Here is a 27,396-nt window from a genome sequence, read left to right on the forward strand (position 1 = left end):
ACAAGAGAATTCCTTCACCGTAACTATTAGGGGTGAGAAAAAAATCAATTACATTAAAAAAAAAATTAAATCAATTAAAAAATCTAAAATCTTTTTGGTTCAGTTCAATTTTCAAAAGCTAAAACTGAATTAACCGGAAACAACTGAACCAATTCAAAAATTACTAAAAAACCAAAATGCTATAAAATAAAAGGAATTGCATTATAACTCGACACCCTTCACAATCAGAGTAACATTCTCAATTTCTAAATCTAAATCTGAAAACTTGTTTAACAGTTGGTTACAGTTACTTTTCAAATAATTTTTTGTATTAAAATATATATCAATAATTTTTTTAAAACAAAAAATTATTTTTGATATTAGCAAATCAAAATGATTTAAAAATACTAAAAATATATATTAATTTGAAGTTAATAAAACAATAAAAAAAATTTAAATTTTTTTAAAAATAATTTTAAAACGCACAAACAAACTGGCACAATTCAATCTCTCTTCTCTAAATTAAAGCTGCTCTTACAAGCTCACTGATTCTCTTAATCTCTTTTAGTCTCTGTGTCTCAGCTCACTGATTCTCTTAATCTCTCAATCTCAGGTTTATTGGTCTTCTCTCTTCATCCCTTTGCAAGGAGTGCTAAGGTGGCATGAGTGAGAAACATTGAGTTATGTGTGCAGTGTATTATACATCATCATAGAAACTTGAACAGTTAAATGACTGACTTTTTTCCCATCAAACCTGGTGAATTCTCAGCCGCCTTCTCTTATTAGTTCCTTTTACCCTTTCTTAATTGACCTTTTTTTTTCTTTAATTTACTTGTTTTACTATATTATTTCAAGAAATTTAATATTTTTATATTTCTATATCGTTGTTCCGGTGCGGTGATGTTAAAAATATCAATTCCAAACACCTCCGGAAATGTCTGCAATCAAAGGTCAAATACAGGGGAATATGCCTAAATTTTATATTAGCAAGAAGAAACAACTCCCAAAAAGCACTACCAAACTACTAGTATAATGGCATATAAAATTGCCTAACAAAACAAAACTTAACCACATGAAGCAAGGCAAGAACAAGAGATCTCCACCTTGGCCATACAATAATAGATCACTAGCTAACAATTAGATCCTAATAATCAAAGATTTTAGGCATAAAGCACCTGACAATTCGAAGGAGCAAAGTCATGAAAAGCTCTTGGGGCGACCAAAACTTGCCATTTCACACAAAACTCTCCTCTGTCCGCCTCGTACACACTTCCTACTGCCACGTTCAGCCCACAGGACACCACATACACTTTCTCTTCCACTCCGTTCACGGCAAAAGGCCTCTGCATTGCCTCTCTGGGGAACCTGTCCCCGCCTACGTACTGCCACGTGTCGAGATCGGGGACGTACACCTTCATCGGGCAGTCACCGTGTTCTGATATCACAAACAACCTATCACCGAGCACCACGCTAAGTCCCGTCCACCCTTCCCTCATCCCATTACTCATCTCTTGCCACGTGTCCTTGTCGGCGTCGTAGATCCCTGCTCTTGGTGAGAACATGAAGGGCCACGTCCACCCTTCCGTCACGTACATTCTGTTGCCCACCACAGCTGAATCGTACCTAGCTAGCCCCATGCGCATTTTAGCAGCTGGGCCCCACTTCCCATTCTCTGAGTTGTAACACTCAACGGCTGTGATTGAGTCGCTATTCCCGGACCCACTACCACCAACGGCTATGATCTTGCCTTTAACATTCCCGGTGGCGAAGAACGATCGCGGGGTCAACATCGGGGACCCTATGGACCACTGATTCGTAGATGAACGGTAGATAAAGGTGCTGTCCATTGAAGTCTCTGTATCCGACCGCATCCCGCCCAAAACCAATAGTTTCCCTTGACGTGGCAATGAGGTGCATGCAAACGCTGGTGGGCAAACAGTCTTCGGGCAAGGCATGGGGGGTAGGACAAACCAACGGCCAGATCGAGGGTCCAAAGCTTGCCACTGGATCCTGGCCGTTGATTTATGAAATGCAAGCACGAAGACATGCGGCAAGGAAAGGGACAGAGTTTTCTTGGAGACAAGAAAAGCAGGGTCTGTTATTGCCCTGTTCCATGATGAAGAGACTGAACGTACCAAAGCTTGGTAAGGATATGGAAGGTAAAGAAGACATAACTCTGCTACCTCATCGGGCAACCCTGGAATCAGAGGCTCAACATGTTTCTCCTCGGTTTTTTCTTGATTTTCACTCAAATCCGCCATTTCTTGGCGCACCGGAACGAAATGGGGTGCCACCAAATTTATAGCATAGGAGAGATTAAAGAAGAAGGGATGGAAAAAGGGGAGGCGATGTGTATGATGACAAGGTAAGATGGGTACTTTACAGGGCAAGATAGTTGGCTTGTCAAAAAAGTGAATAATTCTTGAGTAGTTTAATGTTATTTTTAGGACGGTGTTTTTGTTTTTCTAGAAACCGGAATAAGGGGAAGGAATTTGTAGTAACTTACAAAACAGAAGCTATCCAGTGACGTACCATAATTCCTGCAAATCATGAAATCACTCGACCATAAAACCTGAAGAAATTCCAAGAATTCACTGAAATCACGTGGCGGTGATGTAATTGGAAGCCTTCTCGGTGGGGAGAGGAAGTCTAATTCTTTTGATAATCTTGCTGCTGTGGCTAAGCATGGCTAGATAGCTTTCTAGCTAGCGAGGTCAGGGAGATGGGAAATTTGGACAGGAGAAGATTTATGTGGGATTAATTGGTTTGGTTTGCTCTGGCCAACTATGAGATGCAACCACCGAGAGTGGGGTTAGTGTTTTTTTTTGCTTTAATAATTAGTGTGGGTGGCCCAGCTCTCATGGCGCTGTTTTGGATGAGATCTCATTTATTTGCTTGATATGATATGTGACTACCCACTTGGATTTCTCTATCTTTATTTTGGGAAAATCTCCATTTTTGTCCCTAATATATTATCATTTCTCAAGTTTTAGCCCAAAACAAGTTATTTCATCAATTGGGTCACTGATCTTTCAAACATTTCTTGTCTGGATTCCCATGCTCCGATAAATTTTATGGTAATCAAGTTATAGCTGGCGGCTGTTAGTCCATGTCAACAAATATTAATTAATGCCTTAAACATTAATTTATAAAATATCACTAATTACAGTTTGAATATCATAAAAAGTTTTCTCAGCCCTTGTTTTTTATAATTTTTTTATGTAACAAAATGACCTTTTTCTTGAAGAAAATTGGAGAAAAGGGAAAAAAAATACACTAGTATTAGTATGGATAAGCATGGTAGAAGGACTCAATTAAAAAAAAAGCAATTTAAGACGATAGAGACCTAACCACAAAGCTTTTGGTCTTGAAACAAAATTGAGGATCGGGTGAGAGGTTACGTGATAATTTGAGGTTCCCTCTTCCCTCTCTCTTTCATGTATAGACATGCCTTATCGGTAGTAGGTGACAAGGAAATTACTCCAAAAAGATTTATGTAATCAATAAGTAATTACTAAACTAATCTTGGTTGATGTATCAAGTAAATTTATTTGAGATTAATTTAATTTTAAATTTAAAACTTGATAGAAAAAATTAACTATTTCTTTTTTAACAATAAAGAATTATTATTGGATTAACTTAAATATCAATTCAGACTGTTACTTCAAAATTCAATTCTTTTTGTTAAAAATTAATTTTTTTAGTATGTTTTGAATTGTTTTGATACGTTAATCTAAAAATAATTTTTAAATGTATCTTGACACGAAAAGTATTTTGAAAAGCAACCACAACCACACTTTTAAAATAACTTATATCTCAAGCTCATCCTTTCTCTATATTACATTAAATTTTTCTTAATAATATTCTTTACATGTTGCCTTCAACCCTTTGAAGTTTTTTTATTTTTTTTCACTAAAAAAAACTTACTAAAAGTAGTATGAAAATTCTCCTCGTGCCCTGTTCGAAAGGCAGCACACGTTTTTTCTCTCCACCTTGTATGAAATTATTTTGTTCCCATTTTAAGTGTGAAGAGAATTTGGTTTCATGCAATTTCATAGATTTTTCTTGAAGTTTTTAACGAACAATAATTATGCAAGGTACCTGCTTTTGTGTCATAAAAGAGGCCACCCACCAGTCCTTTTCCTCCTTTGTCCTTCAACATTTGGTTTGAAGTATAATCAACGAGCTGGGCATTGGATTCTATTCTATTCTATTAGAATAATTGAAACAATATTGGGTGTGATTTTTATTTTATTTTATTTTATTTTTTTCTGGCTGATATGATCAGAGTCGAAACTGTGATGAACACTTCAAAATTGAAGTACGTCTCTGTCAAAGATGGATAATGATTTGTGAATCGGGCTACGTAGACCATCCACACATTCATTGTTGCTTGATTTGTTAGGTATGACTTGTAGACAACAGCTCATCTTCTTTCTTCAAGCCAAAGCAAAAATGATACAAATACTGTTAGCACCGTTTGGGAACCATTTTAATTTTTTAATTTTTAATTTTATTTTAATTTTTTTTATATTTTCATATCGTTTTAATATGCTAATATTTAAAATAATTTTTAAATAATAAAAAAATATTATCTTAATATATTTCTAGATAAAAATCATGTTAAAAAGTAATCGCCACCACATTTCTAAACACCCTTTAAATTCGGTTTAAATTGGCAGTGAACTCGAAACCTGACCCAGGTTAAGTTTAAACAAATTAGATTATTGTTGACTTGGTTAAACTTAAATGACTTAGCGGATCAACTGTAATTTAATTAAATCCTAGTTTGAAATTCTTTTCTTTTAAAATGATGTTGTTTTATTTTTTTTAAAAAAAAATTAAAATAATATTATTTTGATCGATCCTAATTAATCTGTCCAATCCATAACTTGAGCTATAAATATAATTGTAAAACTCAGACCAACTTGACAAGTTTATCTAAGACCTAAACTGATTTGGGTTAAAAAAAAAAAAACTCAACTGATCAAGTAAAAAACTAAGTTGAATCTAGCCACACTTAATTTAAATTTCATCAATAATTTATTATTTTTTAAAACATATTTTCTTTAAAGTTGTCTCGGGATATCCTATTAGATTTTATAACTATTGCTACAGTTAAAGTTAGGTTCAACAACTTCGTTGAAATTTAATTTCACTTTTCTATAGCATATTGATCATGCTAATTAATTACAAATATTAATTTATTATTGGATTAACTTGAGATGTAGAAGTTGTAATTCCCCTTTTCTTTTTATTAGTAGAAAGATCTAGATTAGAGTGTCATTTTCTCTAGACAAAATTTCTGAATTTCTTCTTGTAATTATTGAATAATCTTACAAAACAATAGGATCTTGTAATTATTTGACCTGCATTATACTCAATTATTTCTTGTTAATTATTGAATCAGAGGTCCGAAACAACAATATATTTAAAATAATTGATAATTCTGCAAGAATTTTTAAAATTATTCCCAGATATAAATGAACATTAAGGTGTCCATCCTACCATCATAGGAGTGCGAGTACATACACATTATAAAAAAATATATATTTAAATATTAATTAATTAAAAAATTATTGAATACATAATTTTAAAATAAAATACATATACTAAGAATGACTAGGAGTGTATACTTAAACTATAGTTGAAAAGGAAAATACATTGCTTTAATCATGCATTTGCGTCATGCATAATTAACTAAAGCAATCAAAACATCGAATTAACAAGGACATTATTAATATAATAATAACACTTGATCATATATTATATATTAGGTGAAGCTTATGCTGAGGTAAATCTCCTTCACACGGCGCCGAACACCATCCCATATTGTTTTGATTTGACTATTGATAGAGATGTTAACTAGCCATGTGAAATATAGTTGTTTAATAAAAAAATTATTATTAAGAAATTGTTTGGAGACGTTTTAGAAATCATGTTTTTAAAAAAATTAATTTTTTTTTGTTAAAATTTAATATGGTTTGTATATTTTGAATCATTTTAGTGTACTAATATCAAAAATAATTTTTTAAAAATAAAAAAACATCATTTACATGCATTTTAACAAGAAAAATTATTTAAACAGTAACCGCTACTACACTACCAAACATATTCTAAGGGTAAAAGAATATACAAAATTATCCTCAAAATCCTACTTTAATTTTACCATTACCAATATTTTTTAAAAAATAAATAAGCTTGTACGAAACTAAATTGTTTTTTTAGAAAAAATTATATATTCAATAGTATTTTTTAAAATTTTTAGTTTAAAATTATAAATTTTTATATTTTTAAGTTGATTTGATGGGTTAGTATTAAAAATATTATTTTAATATATTTAATAAAAAAATACTTTATATAGAACAATTTTAAAAATCATCTCGTATTGCCGTACGATGTGGACTTGCGAGAGTGTGGAACGAACCAAAGTGGTCTTTATGCTTTTAGCAGCTTCTTTGGATTGTTTGACACGTGTGTGTGAAGAGGGAACCTATTCTTCTCCGAAAAGACATTCATGGACGCTGCCAGAGCAGCTTTGCCCCACACTTTGATGCTATCTTCAAAGTGGAGACTCGCATGCTTTTCCTGGGAATGGAATGCTGAGCCAGAAACTCAAGAACAGATGCAAGTGTGTTTTGCCCCTTTATCAACTTGTGAATAAAGATGTGTAAAAGCGTGCAGATATGGTTGAAAAGAGAAAACTATGCGTTGAAAAGCATGAAGATATGTACTTCGGAGGCTTTTTGAAAAAAAAAATTATTTTTTATCTGCTTTAAATTAAAAAAATTTAAAGTTTTTATATACTAAAATATCAAAAATAAATTTTTAAAAATAAAAAATATTTTAAAAATTAATTGCTATTATTACAGTCCCAAAGCTAAAAGAATGGTAAAGAATTGTGTGGTTTCGCCAACACGGCCCAGCTATAAAACATTATCATTATTTTTTTTGCGTTTTCTCTGCCGTAATTTGAAGCGCGATTGCCTACATGGATAAACGCGACAAGCATGTTAGAAAAGGAAAACTTTGTGCAAAATCTAAAAGATTTTTGTTGTTGAAATCTTTTCTTACACAGTATTGTTTTTTGTAAAGGTAAATGGATGACTGGGTCCAAATTACGTGATTCATGCACTATATTCTGAAGAACCTTTGACTGCCATTGAAGAGAGTTGATTCTCAACAAGGGCTTAGAAAGCAAGCAAGAACAGAGAACTTCATACACAAAAGGGCAAAAGGAAGTGCACATCCTAATACATTAAACAGTTTAAACTTGATTGCCGAATCCCTAAAGATTCAGATACATTCAGTGGATCGTCAGGTTCATGCAGTTTTCGATAAGCCTTTTCACGTTCTCCTTCATCCCAGGACTGCCTCAACGCAGAACAATATTTCCCTACAGGATTGATGACCATCCGCTCTAGGGAAATAGCATGTTTCAACAAGTAAATGGCGAGTTCAATCTGGTTTGAGGTGTCATAAAATCCACCAATTTCAACTTGCTTCAGATGTTTATGGACATGTTCACTATGCTCAAGCTTTCCTCGGCCCATGTCTTCTGAAGAACAAGTCTGCAATTAGAACAGGCAGTGACATTAAGTAGAGTCAGAAGTTAGCCAGCCTAAACATTTAATGAAGTTCCTTCACAAATATATGCTCTTCTCCCTCCTCTCCTCCTCTTCCTCTTCGTCTTAAATTTCTAATCTGAACTGAGCCTCTAAAAGTGAACTCGGCATTAGACTCAAACCAAAGAAAGGGATCCTTTTGAGGATAATTGCACCACACATCACTCACCTCTAAATATAGCTTTTGCAGGGAGGGAAAGGCTCTAAGAATAGCAATCATCTTCAAGATATCAAATTCTGTGTTGCTATTAACTTCGCAACATCTTTGAAGATGGCGATTCTTTCTGGTATGCATATAACCTGCAACGGAAATCACCAGTTGTTAGTAATTAATAATTCTCTTGAGAAAAAAAGTGAAAAATAAATAAAAACATCATGTTCCTAGGTTGTGTTTGGTTGGTTCCCAGGATAGAAGGAACAAAAATATATCTGGTTGGAGGAACAGGGACATAAACAAAAAATAAATCTGTTTTTATGATAGTTTTGGAGTGAATTTCTGTACTTTCAAAATATAATATCCCATCTATCTTCACTGTCTCATTTTCTTCAATCTGAAGAGAGTAACCGATCACTAACTAGTTGTTGCATACCTGGTCTTGACAGTCAAACTCCTCATCCTGGGAACATGTTTTGACAACCGATCGAGTGAAAACATAGTGCAGCTGTCTTTTGTTTGCACCCATGACAAATCTCTTCAACTTAGGAACTGAACTGAAATCAAAGACAACATCTTGACCACAACCAAATGCAAAATTCAAGAGATCTGCATTAGAAAGCTTCGTTATCCCTGTACAACAGGCAACAATTAGACGATTTAGGAGAGCCAGTGAACCAAAACATAATTTCTCTGGAAGGCTACATCCCATCAGTTTCAATTCTTGTGGTACTAAACATCAAATTATACATAAATTTTAAACATCTTCACTAACCCCTGTCTAGAACAGATCTTCTGTTCAGATTTCAGTTTTGTGACTGAGTTTGAAAGTTCCTGCTACATCTGCATTGCATACTAAAATATGACCATCAAAGATTTCTGACAGGAAACTAGAAGGGAAATGATTTTTAATGACATACCTTGGCTGCTGAAGTTGAGCCCTCTTTTAATAACTTAGGTGGCTGTTGCATTGTTGACAAGAAAGAAGCCTGTCTAGTGTAGTTTAGCCTCAAAACACACTAAAGTTCCAGATTATACAGTTATGCCGCGCTTCTACTGAAATTTCGAACAACATTGTAGGGATCCATCAGCTGCTCCTTGGTAATGAGGCTGTGGAAATTAGGACATTCAATTTGTATTATATGTAAAAGATGCAATTTTGTACTTGGTAGATAGGTGCTTTTGTCTAGTGCGTTTCTGCTGTCAATTTTATTTAGAGTGTGTTTGTCAGTGTGGTTACGGGTTCTTTTCAAATAATTTTTCATATCAAAATGCATGCCAATGATATTTTTTTATTTTTTTAAAATTTTTTTTGACATCAGCACATCAAAACGATCTAAACCATATTAAATTTTAACCAAAAAAAAATTCAATTTTTTTGAGAACGCAGCCGCAGCCGCGTTCCCAAACATTCCCTTATTTGGATAAGTAGGTTTGTCCTTCCTTTTTCACCAATGAAAATGTTTTCTCTGATGTCCAAAAATAAACATCAGCATGTTACTTCTTGTTATAGAATAATATAAATTATATATTGGATCTCATCTAATAGCTTAAATTATTGGGTTGAAATAGTTTTTTGACATGACATCAGAGTCTTGATGATCAAGCGGTCACGAGTTTGAATCTTGTCTTCCTCATTTATTTGATAAAAATTAAGCACAAGATAATATGAATTTGTGCAAGTTTTAAATCCAAAGGACTCTCACTTGAAAAAGTATATTAAAAAATAATATAAATCATATATTAGAACCTCATCTAATAACTTAAATTATTAGATTGATATGGTTCTTTCACACTTTTTAAAAAAGCATCTTCATTACTCACGGAAATAACCAAAGCCCAGGTGTCCACGAGGGCCCGCAAAAAATGAACTGCAGCATGTTACAGAAATAACCATGGTCCAAGAGAATCCAGTCTAGAGAACTTTGAGGCCTAGCCTCCTCCATATCCCAGCAACATCTTCGAACTTCAAAATTTCAAAGAGGGATTTGTCCGTATCAAAGAACAAGCACAGGAGGAGGAGGAGGAGAACCGATTCCAATCATGGACTAATTTTATGTTGCATTTGGTTAGTGTTACATAGCAGAAAAAACATATGTATACATAAAGGATATAAACGAGTTTCATTGAAAAAGAATAAAGAGAAAAACATAAAATAAATAAAAGAAATTTTTCTGTCATTTTAAAACAAAAAAGACAGGGAACATGTCCTCTCCATCTCTAATATCTTCCTCTTTTTTTTTTTTTTTTATCTCGAGAAGGTAACCAGTTCAAATAACGATAAAGTTAGAACATCATAATATGCTTTTTTTCTTTTTTCTTTTTTCGAACTCCAATATTTTATTGGACTTTGTAGAATAAACTTTAGATTATTCCTGTGACAGATTATTCTAAATTCTGAATTGGCTTTTATACCAGATATTATATTCCAGATCGTCTAGCAGAACCATCCATTCCATCAAAGTCTAAGGTATGCTTTTGCAGAAAGGAAGAGGCTTTAAGAATGGCAATCATCTTCACGATATCGAATTTTATTGAAAAATTAAATTTAACTTTGCTGCAACATTTCTGAAGATTGTAATACTTTCTGGTGTGTGTGTAACCTGCAGACGAGAACACCAAGTATTATAATTAAATAACTTTTATTTTCATTTTTCTTAAAAAACAAAGAAAGAAATGAAAACGTTCTGTTTTCAACACACAAACCCTATCCACCTCGGTCAAAAAACCTTCTGCTTGGGAACATGTTCTGCCAGGCAAGTGAAAATAGAGCGCAGCTGTCTTCTGCCTGCACCATATATAGTGAAATACATTCAAGCTATGAACACCGCTAAAATCAAAAGGAAATATAATGCAAATTCCCAGAGCTTATAAGCAGAAGCATAATATTCTTGGAAGGCTAATCTGATCAAGGTTAAATATTTGAGGCAGGTCCCGAATTCTGATGTTGAAATATAACGTTCTTTCTTTTTATATATTTATTTTAATAAAAGAATTCATTCATGATCCCAGTCTAAATGGGCTTAGCACAAGATAGAAAATCACTGGACTTCAAAACAGCTCAATAAGCTACCGTAAAAAAACATATTATAAGAAATGTCTAAATAGGTCAACTCAGTATTGGTCAAAGTTGAGTCAATGAAAAAATCTTTCCTTTTTACCAACTTGACATGTTTTAAACAACTTTTTTATTAATTTTTTTTAATCTATCTGATTGAACTTATTCAATCCACGATAAAAATATTAGATTTAGGCTTTGTTTAGATATTTCCCATTAAAAACATCATTGGAAATGCATTTCATCATGGATGAGTATTAAAAATGTTATTGAGATTATCTTTAAATAAATTAAAATATTTTTTTTTATTTTTCATATGGTTAAAATTATTAAATAATAATAAAAAATATTATAAAAATATTATTTTTTAAAAACACCTTAAAAAATAAGTAATTTACTTTCGAAAACACACATTAAGAGTGTGTGTCATAGTTTGAAACCTAGTCCGGTGGGCCGATCGGGGATCCGGCTGACCCGGTGCTGGAATCAGACCAGATTGAAGAAAAAATAGAGGAAGAAAAAATCTGGTAACCCGGTTGACTCTGAAAAACTCGGTCAAAAATCCTGTTGCAACCTGTTGATTTTTTTTTAATAAAATGATGTCATTTTGATTTTAAAAAAAAATTTGACATGGGCGACCCAGTGACTCGGTCAAAACTCGGAACCTAGACCTTGGACTGTGCCAGATCTGAAAACTATGGGTTTGGTTGACTTTTTTTAAAATCAACATTTGGGAGTGCATTTGGAATATATTTTTTTAAAATTTTTGATTTTTTTAAAAACTTTAAATTAATATTTTTTAATATTTTTTTTATTATTTTAATGTACTGATATAAAAATAAAAAAATAATATTTTACTAGCATAAAACATTTAAAATATATCTTACACTATAATTTTCAAACACTACTTAAATAGACACAAGTCAAGTCAATCTATTATTGTATTTATAAGTATTTTTTTTAAAAAATTAATTTAATTTTTAATTTAATTATTTTTTATATTTTCAAATAATTTTAACGTGATAATATTTAAATTAAAGTTTTAAAAATAAAAAAATATAATTTTTAAATATTTTTAAATAAAAATTATTTTTTAAAAAATATCCTGCTAAACGCGTTTTCCTGCCGTAATGAATTATGGAACGAGTTTACGCGACATGACAGAAAGATTCTTATCTTAAGAAATAAACAGAAAATCAACCAAGTCGGTCAGAATCGTCTAGACTCACACGGTTAGCACAAAACTTCTCTCCTCCTCCCCCTTCCCCTTCCCTTCCCTTCCCTAGCTACCTGTCTATGCTTTCTACATCTTTCCAGACATCTCAAGCATCTTGCTCCAAGTTGTCTCTATAAAATACCCTAACCCCTGTCAAGAAAATCCACAGTCTGCTAGGAATCATCGATCAAGAAGAGGAAATTAAGAAGGAAGTTCGAATCAAGAAAGGGAAAGATGTGCTTGGTATTTGTGTGTGATGAGGATGAGAGGGTGGTAGCAAGGCAAACAGCACCTGGGGCATGTCCATACTGTGGAGGGACGATTCAAGCCATGGATGTAGAGAGCCAGTGGAGGTTTTGCTTCTTGCCTCTATATTTCAAGACGAAGAAGAGATATTATTGCACTCTGTGTGCTAGAAAATTAGCTGTCCAGTCGTAAAACTTAAGAGCTTGTAATTACCCAAATAATGATCTTCTTGATCAAACATAGACAGATGCAGCAGCTACCTTTTGTTCTTATTATGATGTACATAATACTTGCAAGTTTTTTCAATATTTTTTGTTGTGTGATTGAAAGCTTGGCAGCTAGCCATGATTTTGAGGTTCGTATTAGAGCTTGCTAACATACTGAATTAGACCTTGAAAAATATTCAATTCAATCAATTTGTAGAACAAGGAAATCGAAATCCGTTGTTACAAGTCTTCCTAATTTGATGTGTGAGGATTCTCACCGTTGCTAGTCTTCCTGATCGAAATTCGAGTGTTTAGTTAAACTTCTTGATGTTAATCTTATTTTGAAAACAATTCCTGGAAAATAAATTAATTTTTTATATTAAATCGATAAAAATGTTACAGAATCATTGAAATCATATCTTATCCATCTAAAATCTGTTTTTGAGGAAGTTAAATATTTAATATAATATTAAAATTTTGTTAATTAAATAGTAATGACTTCAAATTTCATTATTTTTTCTAATATAATTATTAAAAAATGGAACATTTTTTCTAAAAATTAAATGGGCTCAAAATTAAATATGAGCTTCTTACCAACAAAATATTTTTCTTTCATGGTTCAAAATAATAAATCTGAAACCATTACCAAGCTAATGCTATTAATTTAAATCATGCTAAAAAATAATTATAAACTTTGGTGATTTAATTTAGCAATTTATTAATAATCAAGTCATTTTTAATTTAATAATAAATAATTCATTTAAATTTATTAGTTGTCGAGTTATGTCTAACCAATCCAATAAAATAATTGCACATACATATTACTATATACAATCATTAAATAATAAAATTAATTATAACTTAGTCTCTATAATTTATTAAAACTATATAATAAATTGTAAAAATAATCAGATAATTTATAAAATAACACCAACTATTCTCAATTTAATATTTTTTTTTCTTAAAATACCTTCCTTTGCTAACTAGATCTTCTTACCTTACCAAGCTCTCTTTTCTTCCATTTATTTATCAAAAAGAAGTATCAAATTGATTAAATGATAAATGAATTTAAATCTAAGGATTAAATTTTTTTTCACAAATAATTATAATTAATAGCATTAGCTTGGTAATTTTTTAAGTTTGTTATGGTTTTCTTGGTAACTGCGTGTGTTTTTTTTTCTGAAACCATTACCAAGCTAATGCTATTAATTTAAATCATGCTAAAAAATAATTATAAACTTTGGTGATTTAATTTAGCAATTTATTAATAATCAAGTCATTTTTAATTTAATAATAAATAATTCATTTAAATTTATTAGTTGTCGAGTTATGTCTAACCAATCCAATAAAATAATTGCACATACATATTACTATATACAATCATTAAATAATAAAATTAATTATAACTTAGTCTCTATAATTTATTAAAACTATATAATAAATTGTAAAAATAATCAGATAATTTATAAAATAACACCAACTATTCTCAATTTAATATTTTTTTTTCTTAAAATACCTTCCTTTGCTAACTAGATCTTCTTACCTTACCAAGCTCTCTTTTCTTCCATTTATTTATCAAAAAGAAGTATCAAATTGATTAAATGATAAATGAATTTAAATCTAAGGATTAAATTTTTTTTCACAAATAATTATAATTAATATACATAATATAAAAGAAAAAAAAACACACGCAGTTACCAAGAAAACCATAACAAACTTAAAAAATTACACTGCACTTCCCATCCTCGGCTTATTATGAATAAAGAACACATGGGCTGGATCTGATCCGACTCAGTTTCAAATAATCTCTCTCCCCTTCTAACTAGTTTCGATTCAGTTTGCTGTTTCAATTTCACGCAAATCTCTCACTTCGTTGGATCTCATCGTCACACGGTTCGTTCTCTCTTACTCTCTAATCCTCTATCGAGAAAATGAATCTGTCAGAGTCCAAACAGATTGCCGTTTTTAATGATTACTACTATCGTTTATGCCTCCTCGAATTGGTTCATCTTTAGGTTTCTATTTTTTTTCCTGATCTGAATAGACTATTGAATGCAACGATGTATCGTCTGATTCTGATTTTGCATTTAGGTTTCTGATCTGAATAGATTATTCATTGGCTCACAATAGAACACGACGACGTATCGTCTGATTATGGCTTTGCATTTAGGTTTCTGATCTGAATTCAGACTAAGCAGATCTGCAATGTGTTTTTTTAATTAATTATTAGATCTAATTTTGATTTTTGAGTAATGTAGTTAGTTAGTTGAACAAAATGATTTTTATGCTAATCAGAGATTTAGCTACAATTTCGTGTTAATCGTGCCAGATCTATAATAGAGGTAAATTTGGTGATTGGGGACCGCTAGTGAAAATAGTAGGGAGTAATTAAGAATTCTGTCGTAAAACTTTTGTTTTGTTCAATTAGTGATCTCATCGTGTAGTGTTTGAGATTTGAAGAAGTTACAATGAGAATGTTGTTAAATTTTAATGCTTAGTTATGATTTGATTTTCCTGCTAATTACAAATTAGGTTTCCTGCTGATTGAAATTACTGTGTTGATGAAAACTGTAAATTATTGTGGGATCTGTGATGGAGGTAGAAAAATTTGGTCAGTGTGTTAATGCTATCAGAAAGTATTGGTCATGATCTGTAGAGTAGGTGGAAATGGTAGGTGTTGTTAAGAATTGGTGGTCTGTTGGCTTAAGAATATGAAATAGAGAAACGAAATGCATATATCATGATTTTTATGGTATTTTGCATTTTTCTAAATAGACAAAGCCAATCCCAGGGAACAGTGAAGCTCCTTACATTTTATTTTTCACTGTCTGTGCACCATTTTGTTTTTCACAGTCGGTTTTCTCTCTCTTTTTTTTTCTTGCCTGTTCATCTTATATTGAATTCAATTAACATGATTTTGGTGTATTACCAGGACATAAAAAAGAGATGGAGAAGTCTTGCACTCTTCTTGTGCATTTTGATAAAGGAACCCCAGCTATAGCTACAGAGATCAAAGAAGCACTTGAAGGCAGTGATGTGTCAGCGAAGATTGATGCCATGAAGAAGGCAATTAGTCTTCTATTAAATGGGGAAACCTTACCACAGCTTTTTATCACCATAGTCAGATATGTCCTGCCATCAGAAGACCACACGGTCCAGAAACTTTTGCTTTTGTATCTGGAGATTATTGACAAGAAGGACCAGAAGGGTAGGGTGTTACCAGAGATGATTCTCATTTGCCAAAACCTGAGGAACAATCTGCAGCACCCCAATGAATACATTCGAGGGGTGACACTGAGGTTTCTCTGTCGATTGAATGAGACAGAAATAATTGAACCGCTTATCCCCTCAGTCCTCCAGAATCTTGAACACCGGCATCCGTTCATTAGGAGGAATGCTATCTTAGCTGTGATGTCCATTTATAAGCTTCCTCAGGGTGAGCAGCTTTTGGTTGATGCTCCTGAAATGATTGAGAAAGTTCTATCAACAGAGCAGGATCAATCAGCAAAGAGGAATGCATTTCTCATGCTATTTACTTGTGATCAAGATCGGGCCATTAATTACCTCTTGACCAATGTTGATAAGGTCTCTGAATGGGGTGAACTGCTGCAGATGGTTGTCCTAGAGTTGATTCGGAAGGTGTGCAGAACGAATCGGGGAGAGAAGGGAAAATACATTAAGATCATTATATCATTGCTGAATGCCCCTTCTAATGCAGTTATTTACGAGTGTGCTGGGACACTTGTTTCTCTGTCATCTGCACCTACTGCTATCAGAGCTGCTGCCAACACCTATTGCCAGCTTCTTCTCTCTCAGAGTGACAACAACGTGAAGCTTATTGTTCTTGATCGTCTGAATGAGCTCAAGTCTTCTCATAGAGAGATCATGGTTGACAGGATAATGGATGTGCTTAGGGCACTATCCAGCCCGAATCTTGACATTCAGAGAAAGACTCTAGATATTGTCCTTGAGTTGATCACCCCGAGGAACATCAACGAGGTTGTTCTCATGTTGAAGAAGGAAGTTATGAAGACTCAAAATGGAGAGCTTGAGAAGAATGGCGAGTACAGGCAGATGCTCATCCAAGCCATCCATTCTTGTGCCATCAAGTTCCCAGAGGTGGCAAGCACAGTGGTTCACCTGTTGATGGATTTCCTGGGTGACAGTAATGTTGCTTCAGCTATTGATGTGGCAATATTTGTCCGGGAGATAATTGAGACAAATCCCAAACTGAGGGTTTCAATTATAATAAGACTGTTGGACACGTTCTACCAGATACGAGCTGCAAGGGTTTGCTGCTGTGCTCTCTGGATTATTGGCGAGTATTGCCTATCCCTCTCTGAAGTTGAAAGTGGTATTGCAACTATCAAGCAATGCCTGGGAGAGCTACCATTTTATTCAGTTTCAGAAGAAGGGGAAGCACCCACTGATGCTTCTAAGAACTCTCAACAACCAAGTTCTGTTACTGTTTCTTCTAGAAGACCTGCCATTCTTTCTGATGGGACTTATGCAACACAGAGTGCTGCTTCTGAAACTGCCTTTTCGCCTCCAAGCATTGTTCAGGGTTCATTGGCTGCTGGGAACTTGAGATCCCTTCTTCTGACTGGTGATTTTTTCCTCGGAGCAGTTGTGGCGTGCACTTTGACAAAGCTTGTTCTGAGATTGGAAGAGGTGCAGCCTTCTAGGGGTGAAGTAAACAAAGTATCCACACAGGCATTGTTGATCATGGTCTCTATGATACAACTTGGGCAATCACCAGTCCTGTCACACCCAATTGACTGTGACTCTTATGATAGGATTGTCCTTTGCATAAGATTACTATGCAGTACAGGTGACGAGGTCAGGAAGATATGGCTGCAGTCTTGCCGTCAGAGTTTTGTCAAAATGCTTTCAGAGAAACAGTTGAGGGAAACTGAGGAACTAAAGGCAAAGGCTCAGGTTTCTTATGCACAGCCAGATGACCTCATTGATTTCTACCATTTGAAGAGCAGAAAGGTAAGAAAGATTTGAAATTTTTAGTTTTTGAGTAGGAGTTTGCTAGGACCCACTGCTAATTTTGGTTATTAGTATTTGTCACTATCATTGATACATACACTGATAGTTATGAAAAGATGACTTTAATATTTGTTTTTGAGCTATGCTGCATTTCCCCCCTTGTAACTCAGCATCTGCATATCTCAACTTTTCTGATTTGTGAACCGTCGTTTTAAAAGTTACTTGTTTACTCGTTTCATTCCTTGAGAGTTGGATCTGCTGATATAATCCGAAAGGGTCATATGATTTTAGATTGATTCGGTTTTAGGCTTTACAATTTTTTTTTCCAGTAAAGATTAGATGCTGGTGAATATTTCCCGCTATGATGTTTTCTATGTCAAGTTGATATTTTCCTCATGTTTCAATGGTCATGTCTCTTAAGTTCATTAGTTGATTGTCTAAACATTGCTTGATATCAGATGCTGTTAATTGATATCACAGTAAGTTTCAGTTTTGTAGTAAAATATTCATATTAAGTGTTCGTGATATCATCAAAATTTCAGGGTATGAGTCAGCTGGAGTTGGAAGATGAAGTTCAAGATGATTTGAAGCGAGCAACTGGGGAGTTCATCAAGGACGGGGATGATGCGAATAAGCTTAATCGCATCCTTCAGCTCACAGGATTTAGTGACCCTGTTTATGCTGAAGCTTATGTGACAGTTCATCACTATGACATTGTGCTTGATGTCACAGTGATCAACAGGACAACAGAAACTCTCCAGAATTTGTGCTTGGAACTTGCCACAATGGGTGATCTGAAACTGGTTGAGCGGCCCCAGAACTACACCCTAGCTCCCGAGTCTAGTAGGCAGATAAAGGCCAACATCAAGGTGTCCTCAACAGAGACAGGAGTGATTTTTGGCAATATTGTGTATGAGGCATCCAATGTACTTGAGCGGACAGTTGTTGTCCTTAATGACATCCATATTGATATCATGGATTACATCTCTCCCGCGGTTTGCACAGATGCAGCTTTCAGGTCAATGTGGGCGGAGTTTGAATGGGAAAACAAGGTACCCCTGGCATTCTCTTTGACTTATTTATTACTCTGATTTGCGTTACATGCCACCTGCAATGATACTAGACTTTTCAAATTTCACTGGCATCATTGTGCAAGGATATAAGCCTAACTTGTTTTAGTTACTGGGACACGACTGGAGTGACAATTTCAAATTCTGAACTGTATCACTCAGTTTATATAGAGTGAATGCCACTTGAACTGTGGCTTGATGTGAAGCCGTCATTGTTATTTGCAGCAATGCAAAGGCTTAGCTATTTTGGTGTATAATTTTCCTCTGTTTTTCAGTTGAGAAAATTGTTTCTTGGCTGGCTTCAATCTAAACTATCCTCTTTTGCAATTTCTGTTGGTGGAAGTATCCTTTTATTCGATGTTGTCTTTGATATTCTAATTTGCCTGAATTCTGGTTGTGCTTGTCTTTATATTGGATGTTTCCTGATTTGATCTCCATTTCCTCCTTGTACTCCGCTGTTAAATTGTCTTCTTATCCTGATATTGATATATAATAATTTCTAATCATGTTTTTGCTTATAACGTGTTCCAGGTCGCTGTGAACACAATAATCCAAAGTGAGAAGGATTTTCTGGACCACATCATCAAGTCTACCAATATGAAGTGTCTCACCGCACCGTAAGTTATTTCAGTCTATGTGCTCCATATATATATACACACATAGATAACGGACTCTTTGACCGATCTGATGTCCTTCTGTTGGTATTTGACGAAGCGCTCTCTTGGGTGGTTGAATTTCAGGTCCGCACTGGATGGTGACTGCGGTTTCCTGGCTGCAAATTTGTACGCCAAGAGTGTTTTTGGTGAGGATGCTCTTGTCAACGTGAGCATCGAGAAGCAATTGGATGGGAAGCTTAGTGGGTACATCCGTATAAGGAGCAAGACCCAGGGAATAGCCCTCAGCTTAGGGGATAAGATCACTCTTAAGCAGAAGGGAGGCAGTTGATGCAGAGCACGGGTGCTCTGTTTCTGTTCAGACCTGTAGCCAATTTTTTTTTAAAAAAAGCCATATTTCACTTGGCGCCTTTTATATTTGAGTTGTAGAGGAGCAGCAACACTCAAATACTGGTCAACTTTTTTGTTTTGGTTATGTATTTTTTTTTTCCTTCAAGAAATTGGTAATGTAATCATGGATTTGGTGGGAGCTATGTGATGGGAGGGTACATAATGCCCATTCTGGGGAGATTATTCTTTTTGCTATTATTATTTGAGAAATCTAAAGAGATTTATCATGTCTATCACCTTGTCCCAATGGCTCCCCTGATAGCAGGAGTTGTTATTCGTCTTTTGAATGTGTGCAAGCAAATTATATTTCAAGAAATAATGCCCCCTTGTCTTCTTTTCTTCTCTTTTTTTTTTTACCAAAACAACATTATTTTCATTTTTCTTTTTTAAAAAAACCTGAAACATCATTGCAATGGTTTTAAAAGAATTATAGCTTAGTTAATAAAATTATAGTTTAGATTGATTGTCAACCCAAAAATCAACACTCTCCAGCATCGGATAAATGGGAGCCCTGTCGATTAAAGTCATGACAAAAGGCCAAATTATATATATATATATATATATATATATATATATATATATATATATATATATATATATATATATCTCTTTGCTGCAGTGACATAGCAGCATAAATCAAGTTTAGGAAGTTAAGACATGCTGGAATATATATATCCGAGTCTTAACAATGCAGCTCTTCGATACTTGCTTGAGATCGTCAAAAGTTCAATTTTGGAATGTACTGTCTTATTAGATTGTTGACAGCATTTGACGATTTCATTTTTATATGATCTTTCGAATCTTTTTTCTCAGAGAATCTTCATGAACCCGCTAACTATTGACATGTTCCTCATTTTCTATGGCAATCAAGCTATTGGTGTTGTTAACTAATGTTTTTTCTTTCGTTTCAACCAGAAACGATGTTAAAAATCCCAAGCAATGTTCATGTTCTTGGCCCGATAATTTCTTTTGGTATACATAGTTTTTCCTATGGTTTTTGCCAGGCTTCATTTTGTCAACCATTAGTGATCTGCCCAAGACTCTCCTAGCACACCTTAAATTCTTCCAATTGAAAGCTCAGGATGCTCTGTTACTATTGTCTTGCATCCATATATATATATATATATATATATATATATATATATATATATATATATATATATATATATATACAGACACACACATATATCTGTTGATGACTGTTGCCCATCTTGTGCTGAAGCAGTAGGAGCATACAAGGCAACAAAGCAAAGCAAGATTCAGGAGCTGTCTATTGTACGTTTCAGTTATCTTTAAACAGTTTTCCTACTAATCGATAACACTCAAATATCCAAATAAAAAGAAGCTTCTCCCTTCCTTTCATTTGTCAAGCAATTCTGTCTGCAGAATTCCCATTTCTAGAATTTCAAAAAATGGTCTCCAGCAACTATTTCTCTTGATGGAGTTGAAGAAAAATGGAAATGGTGGCTACAAGAGAACTGTAGATTTCAAAAACTCAGGACCTCGTGGAAAGTAATACCTGGCCAAATATGATGTGCCAGTTGTCTATATTCTCGTCTCATCATCATCAAATCTTCTTGTTTCTTTCATACTTGACTTCTTTCCTTCACCTTCCAGAAGTTAATTAGCCCTTGAGCCTCAAACTGGCCTTAATTGCCAGAAATAGCATCTGCATTCATCCTTTAACAATTCAGGGATGTTCATTCGGTTGGCTACTTTAGCAATCTACCAAATGTTTGCTTCTCGGTGTCTTCGCCAGCTGATAATTACACAGTTTTTTTAACAGAAAACTAGCCCAGCTCCATAGCAGTTTGGAATGACGCAGAGCAGCAGTATTTTTATCATCCACAACGTAGGATGGAGGTAACAGGATAAGTAGTAAAGGCCAACTAATATGCCTTATTATAGGCAAATCCATGCATGTATAAATCCCATGGGTTTCAACTAGCATTCAAATTAATAACCTCCTCAGCTCTCTGCTTCCATCCCTTCCTTCCTTCCTCTCTTCAACACAATAGCATACAAGACCATTGCCCTTGTTAACAATGTCTCCCTCAAACAAGTTGATGGCTTTGGGGCTTTGCATGCTGATGGCATGCACTCTTTTTGCAGGAAATGCAGAGGCGACTAGAGATATTAATTATGGAGCTATCGTTAAAGGTGATCACGAACCCTTCTGTGGCCCAACACATCCATGCGTGAAGACACCTGCAAATGGGTACCATAGAGGTTGCGAAACAATTAATAAGTGCCGTGGTGGGAGGAATGACAACATATAATCAAGTAATTGACAAAGTCCTAATGCGTCTGGATCGAGAAGAACATGATCTATCATGTTGTCAGGAATATATGCATTTGACTCCGCTCATTAACCTTTTAATATGTATCTCCACCCCATGTGTATGTCCTCTTCATAATAAAATCAGACGTTAATTGTTATTGTTATCTCTCTCTCAATCAACATGGAGATTTTTATTCTTTGAATTCTTATTGAGAAGCTGTCTCGTGTTAAGAGTTAAGAACTCCATATACAACAAAACAATCATCTCTTTCTTACTAAATCTCGAACAACCTTTTCTCTTCGAGTCAGCAGAGAACTTAGCATCACCATAAGGAGAAATAAGAGGCAAAGCCCATTAACCTCGAGTTTGCTCATTTCTACTAACTACAGCTCTTAGAGGGTCATCACTAGATCGATATATATGCTACACAACACTAGGTTTGATTACTTCCTAGAAATCGCAACCACGATGTTCCATTAACTTCCTCCACTCTAAAAAAAATGCATGGCCTTATTTCTCCAATATTGCCATATAGATCTAGCTAGGGAGCTTTCAGAATCATAGAGCAAGCCAGGTTTAAATATTGATTTTGATGAGTCGAAGGGTCGAGTTATTAGTAGACAGCCACTACCTCCTCTGAATGAAGTCTTCGCGGAAGTAAGAAGGGAAGAGAGAAGAAGATTAGTTATGTTGGGAAAAAAGGACGCCGAATCTGCACCTGTTGAAAAATCTGCTTTGATTGCCTCCCAAAAGGTGTCTGCCTACAAGATTCAAGGGCCAAGAGTTGAGGATAAACCTTAGGTATGGTGTAACATCCCAACTTTCAGGACCACACATTACTCATATAATGGGCAAAACATGGTAATTTGTTTTTTAAACCGGATTCATACAAGATTCACCCAAATTTTAGAGTTTAAATATATCATGAGATCCTAAGTTATCGGCAATTCTTTTAAAAAATGTTAATGTCGAAGAACAATTCTCTTAAAAATGTTAATGCCGAAGAATAATTTTAGAGTCTTACATATACAAGATTCACCCAAATGTTCATTTTGACCAATATTATATATTAATGCCAAAGAACAATTCTTTTAAAACTACCGATACCTATTTAACTGGTACCATCAACCAATCTCCACCGATATTACTAATCAAACCACTTCTTACCAAAACCTTGTGATGATAATGACGACACTAATGATTCTTATTAGTATCATTAGCTGCTCTTACCAGGACCGATTAATCAAGTTTGTTGTAAATGTCGACATTAATGTAGCTTATTAATGTCATTAACTATTTCTAACCCGAAATAGTTAATCAATTTTCCATAACACTTTGGAATATCTTTGAGAATGCCGATATTAAGGATTCTTGATATCATTAGCTTTCACATCAAGAATAGCTAATCAAGTTTCATGGAATTGCTGATATCAACGTCACCCATCGACGTCATTAACTATTCTTAACTCGAATAGTTAATCAAATTCAATATCTCTCATACTCTGGGATGATTATGCCAACGTTAGTAAACCTTACTAACATCATTAGTCTCCCACACTCGGGACAGCTAATCAGATTCAAGAAGCGATTATCAATGAAGTCCATTAATATAATTCATTATTCCTAACTTAGTCAAGTCTGGTTTTCATTTCTCATTTACTCCATCTGATCGATTCTCCTTTTAGCAACATCAACAAGTATACAATCCAAAAATTAAGTAGATTTCCAAGGTTACAGATATTTATGAAGCTATAGGTATAGGATACCTACCTGTTACAGAAGCTCGACTTGCGCTTCCTTGCTGTTATTGTGCCCCTCTCATGGTCCCCCCATGAATCCATAAGTATATCACATTATTTTTTACTTAAGATACATTTCACATAATAATAATAATAATAATAATAATAATAATAATAATAATAAGAACAACAACAACATTGACTCCCTTCTTACAATTGCTTCCTTTACAATTATGTTTTCATTACATCTCTTAAGATTATGGTTCATTATAGCATCACAAACTTAGTTTCAAATATGGATTATTTCCTTTTGAACCCCAAGACACGACATTACACATTTTTCAAGGGAAGGAAACCTGATTCTGTCCTTAACATGACTAAATTTCTCATTTTGCCAATTTGTTGAAACTGTCAGCAAAGGTTGCAACTCGACCTCTCCTCAGATATTTATCTATATCCAGAGTTCTAGAGCTTCAAATTAAATGAGGTCAGACTTGTTGGAAAACCAACATCCTTGGCTATAACTTTTATGGATACTTTCCCTAAATTTTATCATTTTTAGGCTTGAATCCTCTCTGGAATCAGGGTGATGAATCTATCCAGTTCTCATCAATGGTTTAGACGAACCTTCAATTATCCCCATTTCCCCCTCTCATCTTAAGACAACTATTTCTACGTTATATGCATGATAACCTTCCTAAAAATGACCTCCAAAGGGCCGTTTAAGCTAATTTATCCCTTTTTGTATAAGGTGGTCAAGAACTATTTCAAGAAACATCCACTTCTTTGAATTCCATGTTTCTTCTACATTTCGCAACTCCTCCTAAGACAAGCCATAGGCTATACATATGGCCTCTAAACTCGTTTTCACCTTGTGTAACTCATGCATTCGATTTACAAAGTTCCCTACCACCAAGTTATCATACTTCCCCTGTTAATAAACTTCCTACCACTTCTAATTCATTTATCATTAACATATGAAATCTCAAGACTCCTTCTCCCCCTCCTTAATTTAGCCTTGGTCAAAACTTGGCCCAAGGGAACCAAGGGTTTCCTTCTCTTTCTCATAAAATTATCTATCTCATTTAATCATTGTTCACATTATAACAACATATCACAAAGACTTTGTAAAGCAAATTAAAATTTATTTTCCTCTCATTCATCCCCTAAATTGCTAGCCACTCTTGTTATTTTGGTCATTGATTTTTCTTTGGTATTTTTAAATGATTTCATGTTTAAGGTAACTTATAGCACTTCAATTGACTCAATTTCAACAAATTCTGCAATTCTCTCAATTTTACTCAAGAACCCTAATTTTCAAATTTCAAATTGGTGCACAATTCCTAATCGAATTTAAATTGCTTTTCACAATTAGTTTTAACACTCCTTATCCGGAGGAAATTTGGATTTTAATTCTAAATTGGTTGAAGATTTTTAACTCCTCCCCCCTTGTAGTTGGCCCTCTCCTTCTCTTTCCCTCACAATTTCTTCACTTGTTTTCTTGTTAATTCCCTTACCAAATGATGTTTTCTCTACCTAGCAATCTAGAGTTTGTATAGACTTAACAATTTTGGTGGAAGAAATCTGAAATTCTCCCCCTCCTATTTCATTCTTTATTGTCAACCTTATGGATGAGAGATTGGGGTATTTATAGTCCATTCTTTTTAATTATACTCTGCCCGATTCTTTTTCTCTTTTTACAATTTGAGTTGTACTCCTTTTTATCTTTTAAAAATCCCCCTCTTTAACAACTAAATTTATTTGTTTTTTCCATACCTTTAACCTCACCTTCTTCATCATGGGGTTAATTTAAAGTTCTTTTTTTTTTCAAAAGTTTATCCTCGAGGTTTATGTTCTACCCTCCTAGTAGAAATTTTGTCATTGAAATTTAAGTTACATACCTGCATTGGAGAATAGATGTGAAAATTTGAAAAGGCATTTCCATGCCCTGATTCATCTTTTCCTTGATCTTTCTTATTTCCTCATCCATATGCTGAGCCTCTAGTACTTTATCTTGATGTACAGAGTGAATTTTTAACCGAGCTAGTAGTGACCCCTCAAGGCCCACACTTAGCCGTAGACCCATCTTCTTCAATTCTACTAGACTCCCTTGTTCTTTAATCCTCGTATTACCAACCATTGATTTTCCTTTTCAGCTCAAGGCATTCGCTACTATATAGCCTTATAAAGATGATAGTCAATTACATAATTATAGTCGTTTATCAACTCCACACATCTCCTATATCGTATATTTAACTCTTTTTATGACATTAAATATTTCAAACTTTTATGGTCAATAAAGATCTAGACCTGCGACCCATATAAGTAATGTCTACATACTCGACAAACACTACTGACGTGGGAGGCTGCAGTGACATTTCAGCATAAATCAAGTTTAAAATTTAAGACATGCTGGAATATATATCTGAGTCTTAACAATGCAGCTCTTCGATATTTGCTTGAGATTGTCAAAAGTTCAATGATCCGAACTTTTGGAATGTACTGTCTTATTAGATTGTTGACAGCATTTGACGATTTTCATTGTTATATGATCTTTCGAATCTTTTTCTCAGAAATCAAGCTATTGTTATTGTGAACTAATGTTTTTTCTTTCGTTTCAACCAGAAACGATGTTAAAAATCCCAAGCAATGTTCATGTTCTTGGCCTAATAATTTCTTTCGGTATACATAATTTTTCCTATGGTTTTTGCCAGGCTTCATTTTGTCAACCATGAGTGATTTGCCGAAGACTCTCCTAGCACACTTTAAATTCTTCCAATTGAAAGCTCAGGATGCTCTGTTACTATTGTCTTGCATCCATATATATATATATATATATATATATATATCTGTTGATGACTGTTGCCCATCTTGTGCTGAAGCAGTAGGAGCATACAAGGCAACAAAGCAAAGCAAGATTCAGGAGCTATCTTTCGTACGTTTCAATTATCTTTAAACAGTTTTCCTACCAATCGATAACACCGAAATATCCAAATAAAAAGAAGCTTCTCCCTTCCTTTCAGTTGTCAAGCAATTCTGTCTGCAGAATTCCCATTTCTAGAATTTCAAAAAATGGTCTCCAGCAACTTTTTCGCTTGATGGAGTTGAAGAAAAACGGAAATAGTGGCTACATGAGACCTGTGGATTTTAGTTCAGATTATCAGGGTGACATGATGAGAATTTGACACCAGAAATGGAGACACTGCAGAATGCTATCTGCCTTGTTCATTCTGCAGCTACGGTGTGCTTGATATAGTGTGGTGTGGATACTTTGAGTTCTGAATATGATTTCTTGTCAAGCATTTGGTGTGTCCAAGTTTCTTTATTAGATCTTAGAGTCGATTTGGTTTATTTCCTGCGTACCCAAAAACAAAAAAACTCAACAGCAAGATTTTCAAAAACTCAGGACCTCGTGGAAAGTAATACCTGGCCAAATATTCTCGTCTCATCATCATCCAATCTTCTTGTTTCTTTCATACTTAACTTCTTTCCTTCTTTTCTGCACCTTCCAGAAGTTAATTAGCCCTTGAGCCTCAAGCTGGCCTTAATTGCCAGAAATAGCATCCGCATCCATCGTCTAACAATTCAGGGATGTTCATTCGGTTGGCTATTTTAACAATCTACCAAATGTTTGATTCTCGGTGTCTTAGCCAGCCGATAATTACACAGTTCTTTTTAACAGAAAACTAGCCCAGCTCCATAGCAGTTTGGAATGACGCAGACCAGAAGTATTTTTATCATCCACAACGTAGGATGGAGGTAACAGGATAAGTAGTAAAGGCCAACTGATATGCCTTATTATAGGCAAATCCATGCATGTAT

General features: G+C 34.2%; 4 protein-coding genes across 6 annotated transcripts; 2 read left to right on the forward strand and 2 right to left on the reverse strand.

Moving 5' to 3' along the window:
• Positions 1 to 935: 935 nt before the first annotated feature.
• LOC133674506 (F-box protein AFR) lies at positions 936 to 2,835 on the reverse strand. Its single transcript, XM_062095644.1, has one exon. It carries the CDS (start codon positions 2,238 to 2,240, stop codon positions 1,140 to 1,142), a length of 1,101 nt encoding a protein of 366 aa, XP_061951628.1. The 5' UTR covers positions 2,241 to 2,835; the 3' UTR covers positions 936 to 1,139.
• Positions 2,836 to 7,007: 4,172 nt separating this feature from the next.
• On the reverse strand, positions 7,008 to 8,966 carry LOC133674942 (uncharacterized). 3 transcript variants are annotated; one of them, XR_009835285.1, is made up of 5 exons: positions 8,679 to 8,966; positions 8,534 to 8,601; positions 8,195 to 8,367; positions 7,774 to 7,904; positions 7,008 to 7,550 (listed from the first exon to the last, which is right to left on the reverse strand). XR_009835285.1 is itself a non-coding variant. In XM_062096244.1 (3 exons), exons 2-3 carry the CDS (start codon positions 7,897 to 7,899, stop codon positions 7,230 to 7,232), a joined length of 447 nt encoding a protein of 148 aa, XP_061952228.1. In that variant the 5' UTR covers positions 7,900 to 7,904; positions 8,195 to 8,672; the 3' UTR covers positions 7,008 to 7,229. The 3 variants fall into 3 exon arrangements, 1 of the variants encoding a protein (XP_061952228.1); XR_009835284.1 differs by having other exon boundaries at positions 8,195 to 8,391; positions 8,679 to 8,962; XM_062096244.1 differs by lacking the exon at positions 8,679 to 8,966 and having other exon boundaries at positions 8,195 to 8,672.
• A 3,053-nt stretch (positions 8,967 to 12,019) lies between these two features.
• On the forward strand, positions 12,020 to 12,584 carry LOC133674296 (uncharacterized). The gene has a single exon (XM_062095344.1). The coding sequence runs from the start codon at positions 12,267 to 12,269 to the stop codon at positions 12,468 to 12,470; it is 204 nt and encodes a 67-aa protein (XP_061951328.1). The 5' UTR covers positions 12,020 to 12,266; the 3' UTR covers positions 12,471 to 12,584.
• A 1,615-nt stretch (positions 12,585 to 14,199) lies between these two features.
• On the forward strand, positions 14,200 to 19,784 carry LOC133673955 (coatomer subunit beta-1). The gene is made up of 5 exons (XM_062094901.1): positions 14,200 to 14,377; positions 15,417 to 17,479; positions 18,022 to 18,531; positions 19,081 to 19,166; positions 19,290 to 19,784. The coding sequence occupies exons 2-5, from the start codon at positions 15,431 to 15,433 to the stop codon at positions 19,492 to 19,494; spliced, it is 2,850 nt and encodes a 949-aa protein (XP_061950885.1). The 5' UTR covers positions 14,200 to 14,377; positions 15,417 to 15,430; the 3' UTR covers positions 19,495 to 19,784.
• The last annotated feature ends 7,612 nt before the right edge of the window (positions 19,785 to 27,396 follow it).

Source organism: Populus nigra, chromosome 15 (assembly GCF_951802175.1).
Source record: "Populus nigra chromosome 15, ddPopNigr1.1, whole genome shotgun sequence".
NCBI lineage: Eukaryota > Viridiplantae > Streptophyta > Magnoliopsida > Malpighiales > Salicaceae > Populus > Populus nigra.

Excerpts from the sequence above, each read along its gene's own strand:
- LOC133674296 (XM_062095344.1), top strand. The coding sequence starts at position 12,267 with ATGTGCTTGGTATTTGTGTGTGATGAGGATGAGAGGGTGGTAGCAAGG.
- LOC133674942 (XM_062096244.1), bottom strand. The coding sequence starts at position 7,899 with ATGCATACCAGAAAGAATCGCCATCTTCAAAGATGTTGCGAAGTTAAT. Across the intron at positions 7,551-7,773 it reads TGCAAAAGCTATATTTAGAG|ACTTGTTCTTCAGAAGACAT; the intron begins GTGAGTGATGTG and ends TTCTAATTGCAG.
- LOC133673955 (XM_062094901.1), top strand. The coding sequence starts at position 15,431 with ATGGAGAAGTCTTGCACTCTTCTTGTGCATTTTGATAAAGGAACCCCA. Across the intron at positions 17,480-18,021 it reads ACCATTTGAAGAGCAGAAAG|GGTATGAGTCAGCTGGAGTT; the intron begins GTAAGAAAGATT and ends TCAAAATTTCAG. Across the intron at positions 19,167-19,289 it reads ATGAAGTGTCTCACCGCACC|GTCCGCACTGGATGGTGACT; the intron begins GTAAGTTATTTC and ends GTTGAATTTCAG.
- LOC133674506 (XM_062095644.1), bottom strand. The coding sequence starts at position 2,240 with ATGGCGGATTTGAGTGAAAATCAAGAAAAAACCGAGGAGAAACATGTT.